The sequence below is a fragment of the Gallinula chloropus genome (genome assembly GCF_964237585.1).
Source record: "Gallinula chloropus genome assembly, chromosome: 4".
Classification (NCBI taxonomy): Eukaryota; Metazoa; Chordata; class Aves; order Gruiformes; family Rallidae; genus Gallinula; species Gallinula chloropus.
In genome coordinates, this window is record NC_140088.1 from 31,110,994 (window position 1) to 31,124,770 (window position 13,777).

Genomic DNA, 13,777 nt, shown 5'->3' on the forward strand with positions numbered 1-13,777 from the left:
CTACTCCGCCGCCCTCCGGGGAGCGCCCTACTCGCGGACCCCGGTACTCCGCCCTGCCCGGCGCAGCGGGAGCCAGGCAGGGCTGGCCCACAGGGAACAGGCCTGCCCCGCGCCACGCCGGGGAGCGAAGCCGAGCCCTGACGCCGGCGCAGCGCCGACGCGCCTCCCTCGGCCGCCTCCCGCAGGGAACACGTCCGCCGACCGCTTCCAACCCACACCCGCGCACTCCCATGACGCACTTCCGGTCTCCCACCGCTTTCCCCGTGCGCCGCCCTTGCCTCTTCCCAGCGCCCCCCGCGGCGCAGCTCCTCCCCCCGCCCCCGCTGAAAGCCGGACTGGAGGCACCGCGCCGCCATTTTGTTGCTAGCGCTGCAGGAGCGGTGGGCCGCGGCGGTTGGCGCGACCGGTGGAGCTGCCGAGGGCGGCAGCGCTGGGCGCCCTTTTAAAGGAGGTTTTTTTAATTTGCTTGGGGCCTCTGCGCCCCGGCCGTGTTTTAACACGCAATGTCTGGAGAGGGAGCTGCCGGCGACCAGGTGAGCGGGAGGAGGGTGAGGTCGCAGGCCGCTCCCTGAGGGGAGCGGTGGGTGCCAGGGCCGCCGTGGCGGTGGGGTGGCCTGGTCTGGGGCTGCCCAGTGGAGGCTGTGCTGGGCAGGCCTCGGCGGGGCTGAGTGTATGGCTCAGCATATGTGGTCAGCCAGCCGGGCGGCCGCCGCCCGGAGCTGCCGTTGTGCTGCTGGCCGTACCGGGGGCCGCCCCGGCGGCCAAGGGGGAGCACGGCCGGGGAGCGAGAGGGCGGCCCTTGCCTCTTTCGGTGTTTCTCAGCCGTGCTGGTGTGCCCTCTACGACGCGGTCGGTGAAGGGCTCCCCTCCACCACCCCCTCCCCCCCCGCACACACCCATTTTGAGGAATTCGAGTTTATTCCGTCAGCAAAACGTTGCGCTGGGGGAAGGGGGTGCGCGGAGCCGCTCCCAGCGTCCGCCCCCGGTAAAACCGGTCATGCTTTGAAAACTGCGTTTCTCTCAGCCTTCGCGTTCCCGGTAAGCGAACTTTAATTCAGGTCGAGGTGGACAATAGACAGTCCAGTGAGCTTTACTTCTCTCATTTATTTTTGGTCATTGAGTACATTCCGCAATGAAATTAAATCTGCATAAGCAGTTTATACTGATATATTTGCATTGTAAAATGAGTGTTTGCTGAACATATATATGCGCTTAACATATATTGACATATAAGGCTGTGTGCCTCTTCAAGAATACCTTTTTTTCTCCAGCATAAAGCGGGATTAAAACACTTACACATTAGAGACAAAAAGGTCTCACTTATTTAATAAAGAATTTTCTTTGACGTACAGCATTCTTGCTTTGGGGAAGGGATAAATACTGTTTCAGTTGGTTTTGGATAGCTTTGTTAATATACTAATATATAACTTATTTTAAAGGCAGGTGTGAACAATCCCCTATGTCGTTTTTAAAATTCTGATATTACTTGAGCTATGTGCTACTAGTTGGCACCATTTCTCTTAAATAGGCCTTTTAATAGGGATATGTTTAAAATCAGTGTTGGTTGGAGGGCTGAAGATGAAAGTTCCTTACTGAAGGAGGAGTGGTTGGTATCGTGGCACACTTTAGAAGCTCATGTAGTCTACAAAAATACTTAAAATTAAGCTGATGACTCAGTGATCCTGTAAGAAGTATTTCTTTGTAGAATGTCAGTCTTTTTACAGAACTGGGTGGTTGTGTCTGGGTAGTGTGTAAACTCTTTGTAAAATCACCAGTTCTGAGGGGGTAAGAAAGGCAATTGCTCAGAACTTAAAATAACCAATTTCTGTTTCATTAGGGAGAACACTTATGAATTGCCAGCACAAAGGTGGTCAGGTTAGGAAGTGTACTTGCAGTATGTTTAAGCAAGACATTCTTCAGAATGGTTGGCTTCACAAGGTAGATTGCAACAAAGAAGTAAGAGTATGTTACAGTAACATTCTGATACTCCTGATGTGCAGTATGTTTCACATTTAAGCCTACCCACTCCAGTATATTTTTTAAGTTACATTGATGTTGAATTGCATAATTTAACTTTTGTTTCAAGTAGTGTGTTTCTGTAGCTTGAAATATGTTACTATGTAACTTAATGCTAATAAGATTTTATTTATTTGCAAGGGAAAATTTAATATGCAAAAGATTGAATTACTGTCTGCATACTGAAATAAAATTTATTCTGGAAAGCACCACCTTTAATATTATGATGCCATATTACAGAGGGCTTTAGCAGTCAACAAATTCCAAATCATTTGCAGCATGTAGTTTAATATATGGCTTGAATTTTTTTAAATCCATATTAAAAGTTCATTTTTTTACCTATGGTGATTACTATTTCCCTGTTAGGTACACTTTAAACAACCTACAAGGCATCCTTTTTTTATTTCAATAGGTTGGTTTAAATTCTATTTTTTTCTTACACTATCCTCTTCTGGATTCTGGTTTCCTAGAAGTCTCTAATTTCATGAACACTTACCTCCCATCAGTTTTCTTCTGTTCCACTTATTCTCTACTTTTTTCCTTACCCTGGCAGACTTCTGTTTCTTCTAATGTTAAGATAGTTTGATATCAGTCTTCAGCAATACTACCATGAAGTTTTCCATGCTCTAGGTACCAATCATCCAGTTGTGTAGTGAGACAGGTGTAGTCTTAGCAAGTGTTGGCTAGTCTAACTGCAGTCTTACAGACCAGGATAGACCCAAATTCACCATATGTCTTTGGAAGGAGGAACAAGAAAGCATTGGGATGGAGGCAGCTATGCCTTGCACCCTTCCCCACACTGTAGCTGTTCTATACTGACACCTAGCACTATCTGAAGTGCACCCTGACTTTATGCATGCAATATTCTTATGGTTCTAAATGTTCCTTTCTGTAGGAAGCTGAAGTTAGGCAGTGGTTAGACTGTATCTGACTTAGCTCTTTCAGCTTTCATCTGTTGCTTCTGTAACCAGCTTTTGAATTTTTAAGTGCCATTTTTATGGCTAGTCTCATAGATCAGTACAAGGGGGTGACATAAGGTGTATGTGTGATAAGTTGGCTCTCACTCAGACACGCAGATGTGTCTTCATCTTGCTTCCTAGATCTTAGGGTTCTTCGAAAAGCATCCAGGTGAACAGCAAACGTTGCCACATTGTCTCCAGCAAGTACAAAGCTGTGTGGGAAAGAAGATCTGAGTGTGGAATGTTGGATGTATGGATATGGGAGAGTAAAAGTACTGTGAGGTTACCAGCTGGACCCAGCTGGAGTTTTGGAGGTCAGGTGTGGTGCAATTGAAATGTCGCTTTACTGCCTTTAGGCTGAGCTTCGCTTCAGGCATCTTTAGACAGCTTAGCTGTGTAGATTAGGAGCTTAAACTATGTTATTTAGGTTTTCTTCTCCTTGCATCATTATTGTAGAATAGACTAGGGAGGGGAGGTGAAGAAGTGTGATGATGTAGCCACTGCTATGGCAATATATTTTATGTTCTTGCAATGTGTTAATTGTGCTGGACTCAAATTCATTTCTGCAGAACTGGTTGAATCATGTCAGGTCTTAAAAATCCTGTGGAATTTAGCAGGAGTCTGGCAGGGACCTAACAGATTTTACCAAACCAGAATTTCTAAGGTCAGGTTTTAGAATATCTAGCCCTGTCTAGATCATAGAAATTCATGTTCATAAACGGAAAGGCTGCATCTGCCCGTTTGCCAGAGAATTCCCTGACAAGCTCTTCTCAGTCTTTTTGTGTCAAGGTTACAAAGAATATGTGCTTGCATCTGTGTATGTCTGTACATTTTTCTGGACCTTAGTGTATACATATAGTTTCATTTCAAGTGTGTGATGGCTTTTTTATGTACTCTCTAACAAGACCTAAATTTGCTGTGCTCTTTGCTTCTGTCTACTATGTCAGAAACGCTATCATTGTCCACTTGAATATATACTTACTAGGCATCAATTTTATCTGAAGACTCAATGCTTCACCCCTGCATTAGTGGCCTTCTAATCTTTTAAGGCTAGAACATGCATTTCATGCTTCCTCTTAACTGTTTGAAATAATCCAGCTTGTGATGCGTGTTACTTGGCATGACTGTGAACCTGGTCCAAGACTGAGCTCTGTAAAAAGGTGTCTGTTTCTCTGACCATAGAAAAGACCCCTAACGCAGTGCATTCTAGTTTCTTACTGGTGCTTCTGTCCCTACTCCTTCCTCTCATTCGTGCCATGTGTCTGTCAGTACATCATGTAAGTTTCTGAATTCTAAATGCAATAGGAAATGTTACTGTAGTTAACTTTAGCTTAGAAATTTAAAAATAGGTGTCACTAGGTGCAATACTGAAAGCAGAAGTTCATTCTTGCAGGACTCTGTGGGTTTAACTTCTCAGGAGGAGCCATTTGAAAGCAACTCATATAAGAACATATTGTTTTATATGATATGTAGTAAAACTGGGGTTACTGTCACTGTTTACTATAAGAATGTGTTGTAAACAGAATTAACAGAGGGATTGGTGGGGCAGGATTTGAGTTGGTAATTGTGGATTTTTCCAAGTTTGACACAACTGTATACAATATTGTAGTAGCGTTTCCAAGATGAGTAAGTTTCAGGTATACCAAGAAGAAGTTGGTGGAAAATGTGTCTGTATAAATACCAACGCTTGGGAAATAGTTTCATGAGGAAAGAATAGTAATAATTGCTAGTCTGAAAATCCTGATTTGTTCAGTGGTATGAGACATCCCAGATTGGGGGGGTAGGAAGCAGCAGTACTTACAGAAATATCCCTTTTTAAATTATTTGAGATTAGTATGCTGGGTTATGTTTGTTAATAGTGATCCAGTCTTAAAGAACAAAAATTGAATTGACTTAGTGTAGAATAGAATTAGGCAAGACATTAAAAACGGATTTAAGACAATATAAAGATTTATAAGGTGTAACTATAGTGTAATGAAGGGCTGTCTTACTAAAGAAAGGAATTTAAAACTTGTTCTGCATGTATTCAGCTGTAACTAAACTTTAAGAAAAAAACATTAAGGTAGACAAACCTATAAATTAACCTATCTGGATAACAAACTAACTTTAAATTGCATGTTAAATATATTTGAAATTATATTCACTGGGTCTGTTAACAGACCAGGTGGTGCTAAACTGTAGCAGCTGGTCAAAACCTCCAACCAGTAGCTTCTATCTTAATAGACATTAAATTCCTTTTGGGTGCTGAACGAATTTGACTGAAGTAGTCATTAAAATTCCTGCCTTTTTGTATACAGTTGCCCATAGATCCTGTTTGTAGAAGCTCTCATTTTATAATTAGTGGTAACTTTTAAAGTATTATGCTGGCTATTTCACAGGTGGAATAGCTGTTTAAACAACTTCCCTTTTGGCTCCTTCTTTATTGGAGACAGGACGATGCCTTAAGCAATTGGATCCATTAGGTGGTGCCAACAGTCAGAGGAGGTGTTTGGCTAGGTATTTTTCTTCCACGATTTGGAGTCATGAGGGCTCATTCTCAGAGACATGGGGAAACTTTTAGCTGTTGCTCTTAGCAGTAAAGTATAAACTAAGAATTTTTTCCTTGAAGGTGGCTGGTAAATTAATCACTAGAAGTCAACTTTGTTTTGTCTGTTCTTACTCCTTAGGCATCCTTATGAATTCAAATTTAGGTTTTGTGCAGCTGATATATTTACAGGAAGGAGCTACTAGACTTCCTGTTGGGTAATTTGATTTTAGATCTTTTCAGATTTCAGAAACTCTGGTCATAAATACCATTTTACTCATAGTATCTATGAAATTAAAAAACAGTTGTAATTTGTGTATAAATAAGGAAACTGAATCAGACCAGATGGTAATAATACAGATACTTGTGAACATGGAACCTTAAGTGCTAAAATAATTCTGTGATGTTCAGAGGATTGTTTGTGGGATACGAGCCCAATTAGGTGGGAGGTATACTGAACAGAGTTAGCAAAAGCAGAGGAAGAAAGTGTTTTTTCGGTTTATATGCAACAGTTCTTGCAGCATTTTATTTTCAGGCAGTAAAAAGAAGTTAAAAGCCAGTGTCTATCTCAGCTGCAGTTTTATGGTAGTTTGATCAGCTTAAAGTTGGGACTGCTAAAGTCCTGTATGATTTTACATTTTTTATTCTGCGTCACATCTGATTCTGAAATAAAGGAGTTGAACCATTAGAAAGCTAATAATTTTTCTAATAGGATTATTTTTCTGAAGATTTAACTTCCTGAACTAGCTTGTTACAGGACAAGGTTAACTCAAGTGCCTCTGTGAAACCAGAGGGAGGGACTGAAAATGCGAGCGGCAGGATCATGGCAGTGAACAAACACCCAGGAATTAAATCTTGAACGTTGCACATGGGCTGTTGTGCAAGCTGCGCAATTAAACGTACGTAACCGAAAGCCACGTGTCCTTGAACTGTGGTAACTCCAGATCTGAGCTCAGAGTGCAGCTAACGTGCAGTTTTCAAAACTGGGATCAGGTGTTTCTGGCTATAGCTGAGGTAGGTTAAAAGTCAAGCTCCTTGTTCCGGTTCACTGCGTGCTTGCAGTAGGTGTCCTCACAGATTCCATGTATAACTGAATGCATCTTTGCGCACACTCCTAGTTCTGACAGAACAGTTCAGACTGGAAGTCCTAAGTGTTGAGTTCTCCAGTATGTCAGGTGTGATTGTTCTTGAAAGTGCAAGGTAGTGGAGCCTTGTTTTGGCTCAGATAACACCCAGGACACTGATTTGCCTCCAGTACAGTTTGCCTGTATGAAGTGTGAAGGCTTTTATCCATCCCAGAGATGGATATGGACAGGAGGAGTGCACACTGACCTTAGGAAGTTGGGGGTTACATATGACATAAAGTACAAGCAATTCCAAGCAGTCCAGTTTAAAACCCTGATCATAGCATTATTTTCAACTCTGTACAGCTCCTCTAAACTTTCTTTTCTAACTGCATGAAGAACTTTATCTGATGCTAAGTAGATATTTGCTAACTTAGGAAATTAGCCTTTTTCTCCTAATAAAAGAATAAATGGTTCTTACACTGGAGTCCTGTATCAAGTATACAAAATCAGTGTAGTATTGCTATGATCTTGCATCTTACTAGCGTTTAGGTTATTTCAGCCTTTCTGGGGTTATTGCACTATATCTGCATTGATAAAATTAAGTTCCTGGAAGCCTTAACTGTTTCATTGCAGTATCAGTTGAGTTTTGTGTCACATGGAAAGGTTTGACATAACTACTACTAAAAATAGCTGAGGTTTGACATAACTACTATTAAAAATAGAGGAGTGCTTCAGTGACCCATTCTACTTTTTCCTGTTTGAAAGTCACTACTTAGGGTGCAGAACACTTTTCACAAATGCTTCAGTTGATTCTTGTGGGTTAGCTGACACTAACAGTACTCCTGATAGGTATTTTTGTCTAATTGAATACAGAATAATATATGCTTCATTGAATAGTTGAGAAATGTGTTTCAGTGAGGTGGAATGTGAGAATCAATGCTTACCACTGATGTGGGCAAATTTGAATTAGTGCTTTACTGAATAAACAACATTTCAACTTTGGGTCATTTGTGGAGATAACTTACATAAATAGTCTAAATTTGGGAAATTTCAGCTGCAGTGCTGTCTTCTGTAAGCTGGAATATGTTTATGCATATTATTGTGGAAGAAATAAAGCCACTAGATACAGTGTTTTGCATTTTAAGCCTAGATTGATTGAAGTATAACGTGTGGTATCACAGAGAATTGTGATGGACTTTGGGATGTAAAAATATTTACATGGAAATTTATAAGTTTACTGCTTTTGAGCTGACACCTTTGAGCTACTAATTTAATTTCTTGTTTTTAAATAAAATTCATTTTTACAGTTTGGTTTGCTCTGGGACTTGATTCTTGTTTTTCAGGCTACACTGCTTTGCACTGAGCAATCAATGTTAATGATGTGAAAAATAAATTGAAATTTTTTTAAAGGAGTTAAATATATCCCTTCCTGATTTTTTTCCTTTTACCCTTTCATGCATGACTGCTATTACATGTCAGGGCATTTGTCCACTTTCTAAATAAATATCATTTAAATTATTTTAAGGGATATACTTTGTATTATATCCTGCTAGTAGGACTGATGCAGAAACTGCTAGTACTTAAAAATGCTCATAAGAGTGGTAGCTTTTTCTAAATTATCATGTTGACTTGCAACGTGTAATATAAGCACTCTTGTACAGTAATGCATTTGCAGAGGTTGACAAAGGCTGTTAAGCAGAGGACTACTAAAAATAAAGTTGATGTTCCTAAGCAACTCGGGCTTACGGTATTTGCTAACCTCAGCTTTCTTAAGTCACTAGTTTGTACAATAATTTTGCTGGCAGCTTATCTTCCTATAATGCCACTATATGTGGTCTTCCATTAATAATACCTTGCATTTGTATTTTGGAGTATCTCCTTTCATTTAGGAGTAATGTACAATAGAGATGTTTCATACTACAAGTCATACCTCTACCTCTGTAGTGTCTAGTTTCTCTTTCCTTTTAGAAGTGTGTGATGGCCCCTTTGATAGGAGCATCAGTTCTCTGTCCTGATCACTGTCTTTTTCATCTTCAGAGCTATGTATTGACCTGGCTCCAATATTAAGCATTAAAATTATTTCTTGGAAGCAATCTTTTAGCAATTGACAGGGTGTTTTTTAATTTTCTGTACAGTCAGTCATACTGCACTATACATGATTTTATATTCTAACTAATTATGTAGCTAACTTAAAAAATTTCACAAGAAAGGTCTTGGAGCATTTCACATGTTATTGTTACATCTTATGAAGGCAAGAATTTACTTGATTGTGTGATTTGGGATTGTTAACATCTGCCTGAAAATGTGTCAAGTTTGGAAAGTTAGTAAGTAAGCTGTTTGGAGTACAGGTCAGAACTGTATTTCACACTTAATAAAGAAACTAATCTCATTTAGGGTTTTTACAAATGTGTTCTAAAGCTGGTCTGTATGTGATCATCAGGTTGTATTTTTTTTCATCTACTTTTTGCTAACAGTGTTATATCTAGAAAAAAAAGTCCAGAGATCATAGAGCTATTTCCACAAGCCTCAAAGAACCCTTAATGCTATAGTATAATAGTAACTACGTTAAGTTACTATGTTCCATTTGGGGCAGCTTTTAGTATCCAAAAAGCTTCTAAACTCAAATAGAATGTAATATCAAATTGTAATATAGAAATAGTTTTTAAACTCAAATAGAATGTCTGAATGTTAAAAAAATGCTTTAAGGTAGGAAGGTAAATGTAGGAATACACTCACGGATCAGAAAGCTAACAACTTGTGCCTGAATAACATGTACAGCTGCCGCAACTGTAATTTCCTAGCTTGCTGGTTACATCTGTAGTGTGTAAGACAAAATACTGCCCCGCATATGCAGAATGACTCTTAGAATAACCTAGATTTGCTTTGGTCTGCAACAGAAAAATCAGTCCAGATTGACAAAACTGTTTGAAGTACATAGTGCAGTAAATCTTATGGCAAATAAATTTGTTCTAGTGTTTTAGAAACTAGTTCGGTCCAGCTTTTTTGCTGGATCACCAAATACATAGAACTTCTTGCTGTAAGAGAGCCCTCGTTTACTGGGACAACTTGCTTTCCAGATAAAATTGCAATTTAGTAAATCCAGCACGAAGGCTGTCATCTGGATTACATTGTCAGAATGTTGCTGTTAGCTTGACTTTGTAGCCGGGACAGAACTTTTCAAACTCCCCTTGTGATCTCTTATGTTGTCTTTTTAATTTTTCCAGGCTGCCGAATATGTCCCAGAAAAAGTGAAGAAAGCTGAAAAGAAATTAGAAGAAAATCCATATGACCTTGACGCTTGGAGCATTCTCATTCGAGAGGCACAGGTTTAGTGACATAGGATTACATTTCCTTATCTATGGTCCACTCACACTATTTGGTTCTGGAGTAAAATCAGAATATTCATTTACATAAGACATAATATTGTAAATGCTGTTTTGATTTTTCGATTTTTAGAATCAACCTATAGACAAAGCACGGAAGACCTATGAACGCCTTGTTGCCCAGTTCCCCAGTTCTGGCAGATTCTGGAAACTGTACATTGAAGCAGAGGTTAATATTTTTACATTTTTTTTCTTATATAACATTTAATAGGAGTTTAAGTTAATGTTCATAAGCATAAATAAGATAGGTACATAATATCTAGGGAGAAGGGGGTTTTAAAATATGCCTTGCCTTTATTTTGTAAAATAGGTACAAAGGAGTGATTAAAATATATTCTACAGTATTGGGTCTTACAAACTGATGATTGTTGCATTATGGAATTGCAACAACATTAAAACCGTTTTAATGGTATCGGAGTGCTTTAGCCTTTTATTTACTTGTCGTGTCAATTTATTGCCTCCTGTGTCACTTACTTAGAGGACTTTTTTTATTTATACATACAAACTTATTTGAATGGCTTTCTGTGAATGTTTGGATCTTTTTTTGTTTTCTTGGGGAATTATTTCTGTGTTTTCAGGGAGGGTGTGGGATGGAAGTGGATTTCTGTAATTAAATGATAGGAAAATGCATTAGCACAACTCATTAACTTCTAAAAATCCCAACAAAATTACAGTTATTTACAACTTCCCATTAAGTGCATTGGTCATTTAAATTACATGATAGGAAATGCGCTGTAGAATTAGAAGCTATATTTTCTGTAGCTGGTATTTATTACTAATACACATGCTTTTTGTGGGGTTCTAGCTGCACATTTTCCTTTAGACAGGTCTTCTACACGCTGAATTACAGGGTGGAGACCTGTGTTCTGTACATGAGAAACGATAATTTTTTTTTATTTTATGTGAAAATTGCTAGGCAGCAATTTGAGTGCCAAAACTACATTGTATAAGTGTCATAACTTTACATTAAATTACGTATCCAAATGTGTTCTGGCAGGAAAACTTAAGGATTCTTAAATAAAATTGGGATCATGGGAATCTAACAGAATTTTTTATATTGCAGTTTATAGTAAGATGTTATAGTGCAACCTAAATTTAATATTATCTAATTAAATATCATAGAATTTCCACTAATTTGTTTCCAGTAGTTTGTATTAGTAGTTGGAATGTCAGTGATTAGACATACTTGGGAGACTGTGAATGCACTAACACATACACATGTATATTTTTACTTTTGGAACCCTGCAGCCAAATCCATTAGCTTCTTGTATCATGCATTGTTTGCTATAGGATCTAGCCTTTAGAATCTAATTAGTTACATAAAGTTACCTGTTTTCCGTGCTTCTTTAAAACCATTCTTTCCCATGCCCCAGATTTCAGAGTTGAATAAAACCACCTCAGAAAGCCTCTACTACATTTTAGATCTTTCAGCATAAAATACTATATCAGTGCAAAGATTATTTGAGGCTTCTTGTCTTCAACCTTGTTCAGAGATGAATTGACAAACATTATATCCCTTAACCTATACCTTTTAACTGATTTATAATCTAGTAGTATTTAGAATCATTAGCAGTGGCAAAGCTTAAAACAGGTCTAGGGTATAATTTTTTTATGTGCTCCTTCAAGAAAGGAAGATCAGCTTCTCTCCAGCAGGTATGGTAACCAGGTAACACAAGGTAAATTTGAGAAGGAAAGAAATGGCATAAAGATCACTAGCTTGTGTGTGTGTGTGTCTGTGTGTCTGCATATAACTACACCTCAAGGATCAGAGAAATTGAATATATGATTCTGTGATTCAAAACAATGAGAAAACGTGAACTGTAGAGTACAGGTAGAGGTCACACTTGAAAAGGGTTATATTAGAAAGAAATAGAAGAGGTTACTTTTTAGAAATTCATCTTTCATTGTAGCCAAAGCTTTTAAATTCAAGTTATGACTACAGTTTTGGTTTTTCTGGTTCCAGTAACTTCTCTCAAAACTCACAAAGTGGCCAATTTATCTAAAAAACACTGTAATTATCTCTGCCTGTTTTAGTATATGTGACTGTAGCTATAAACTAAAATAACTGTATTTCCAAATTTCTCTCTAAATATATTCACACTGTGAGGCACTGTTGTCTGTGTTAAGTTGCATATCCGAAGTACAGTCCTACCTGAGAGCAACTTCAAAATGAAATGTTTTCTTAAATGCTTTTTTAACAGTGTGGTTGAACATAAATTAAGACTTAATTAACTTTTTAAGGCTACTTGAGAGAGTAATTGTTTTGAAGCTTCTTTGGTCGCAGCCTTAAGATGTACAAGGAATATAGGGAAGGTATTTTCCAAAGGCTTTTTTCCTTGGAAATTTTAGTAGTTTCCTGCTAGAAAGTTTCTCTTGGATAGTTCAGAAGTATAGATCTTTTCCAGCCTTGGGTTGGGAAAGTACACCTGTGGTAAATCTTTGTTTAACATTGCTTTTGATTCATTTCCACTGCCTTGGTATCTGAAAAATGCTAAATCTTTAGTCATCTGTAAGCTGTGTTGTCAAAACAAGCATATCGCTTTCCTCTTTAATGTGATAGTTTCCGCTTTGCATCACAGAAAGACAAAAAGGGAGTGGAAAGTGGGGCTTGTTCTGGTAGGTTATCTTTCACTGGAGAACTTTGTCCTCTGAACAACGTAAATCTGAGCTGAATATCATTCCATAGTAGTCTATTACTGGAAGATGAGCTAGGGTTATGATTATGGCCTTACAAAACAGAAACTAGCCCTCTAACAGCTGTATTCTTTATAAAGTTGTTAGAAAACTTTAGATTTTCCTTTATGTAACTTGAGGGTTGCGTTCTTTTTGTCACTTCAAATCTTCGAGTAGAAATCGTTGCTTGTAATACCAGCAAAAACAGTTTCCTTGCATGTGCCCATTCATTTTGTAATGTAAAACTTCCAAGTGCAGGCCCTACTGCTGTGATGTCCTCTTGCTTCTATGACAGTGTTTGTTCAGCTCACTGACTCCATTTCCCTTTTTGTGTATGACTCTGTTCCCTAGTGCAATATAGTGTAAAGCAGTGCTCAGCACTTTTTCTATCATCTAATTGATAGCTATTGATACACATACTGGGCTATAGTAAGTGAATGCTTTGTGTTTACATTTTATGTGCCAAGCACTCATTTATATGCTCTGGCTGCTATTATGACTGGTTTGGTAGTCAGTATAACATAGAAAGAGCGTCCTTTGACAGCTTGTTCATGGGAACTCTACTATTAAAGCTTGAATTGGTCAAACATTTTTGATTCCTTCACTGTTCTTATTTCTTCTGACATTCAAAGAAGCTGTTTCAGGACACAAACAATAGAATTGGATGAAACAACTCCCGGTTCACGATGATTTTGGGACATAGCATTTGAATACTTAATACTCGTGAGAATATAGTGGATTTGACAGACCAAGTGGTCTATTTTTGATACATGTTTTAGCAAGTAAAATAGTTAACTTGCTGGTTTGCATCTGCTAAAATTTAGGAAGTGGCACAGTAATGCCACCATTCTTACTCTTGTTTTCTCTAGTTGCTTAGAGCACATTTTTCTCTTTACACCTTTTCCATTAAAATCTACTTCCAGTAAACTTGAATCAATTCACGTATTAGTGCCTCTTCCACAGTTTTAAAAAGACGCATATAAGTCTGTCCCATGTGTGCCATAATGCTAAATTCATAGATCACATGATCTGGATTCTAGCCGGCTCTGATGATTTACTGTGTCTTCTTAGGTAAGTTATTTAACCTGCTTTGCCACTAAAAACAGATACCTACCTACCTCACAGGGTTGTTGTGAGGCTCACTTTAGTGATTAA

At 38.7% G+C, this 13,777-nt stretch overlaps 1 protein-coding gene across 1 annotated transcript in view; it reads left to right on the plus strand.

Moving 5' to 3' along the window:
* Positions 1-266: 266 nt before the first annotated feature.
* CSTF3 (cleavage stimulation factor subunit 3) overlaps positions 267-13,777 on the plus strand; it is a 49,010-nt gene continuing 35,499 nt past the window's right edge. Inside the window, exons 1-3 of the mRNA XM_084263068.1 lie at positions 267-533; positions 9,791-9,892; positions 10,023-10,118. Of these exons, the coding sequence (XP_084119194.1) occupies positions 504-533; positions 9,791-9,892; positions 10,023-10,118 (228 nt within the window). The 5' untranslated portion in view covers positions 267-503. The remainder of the gene's footprint in view (positions 534-9,790; positions 9,893-10,022; positions 10,119-13,777) is intronic.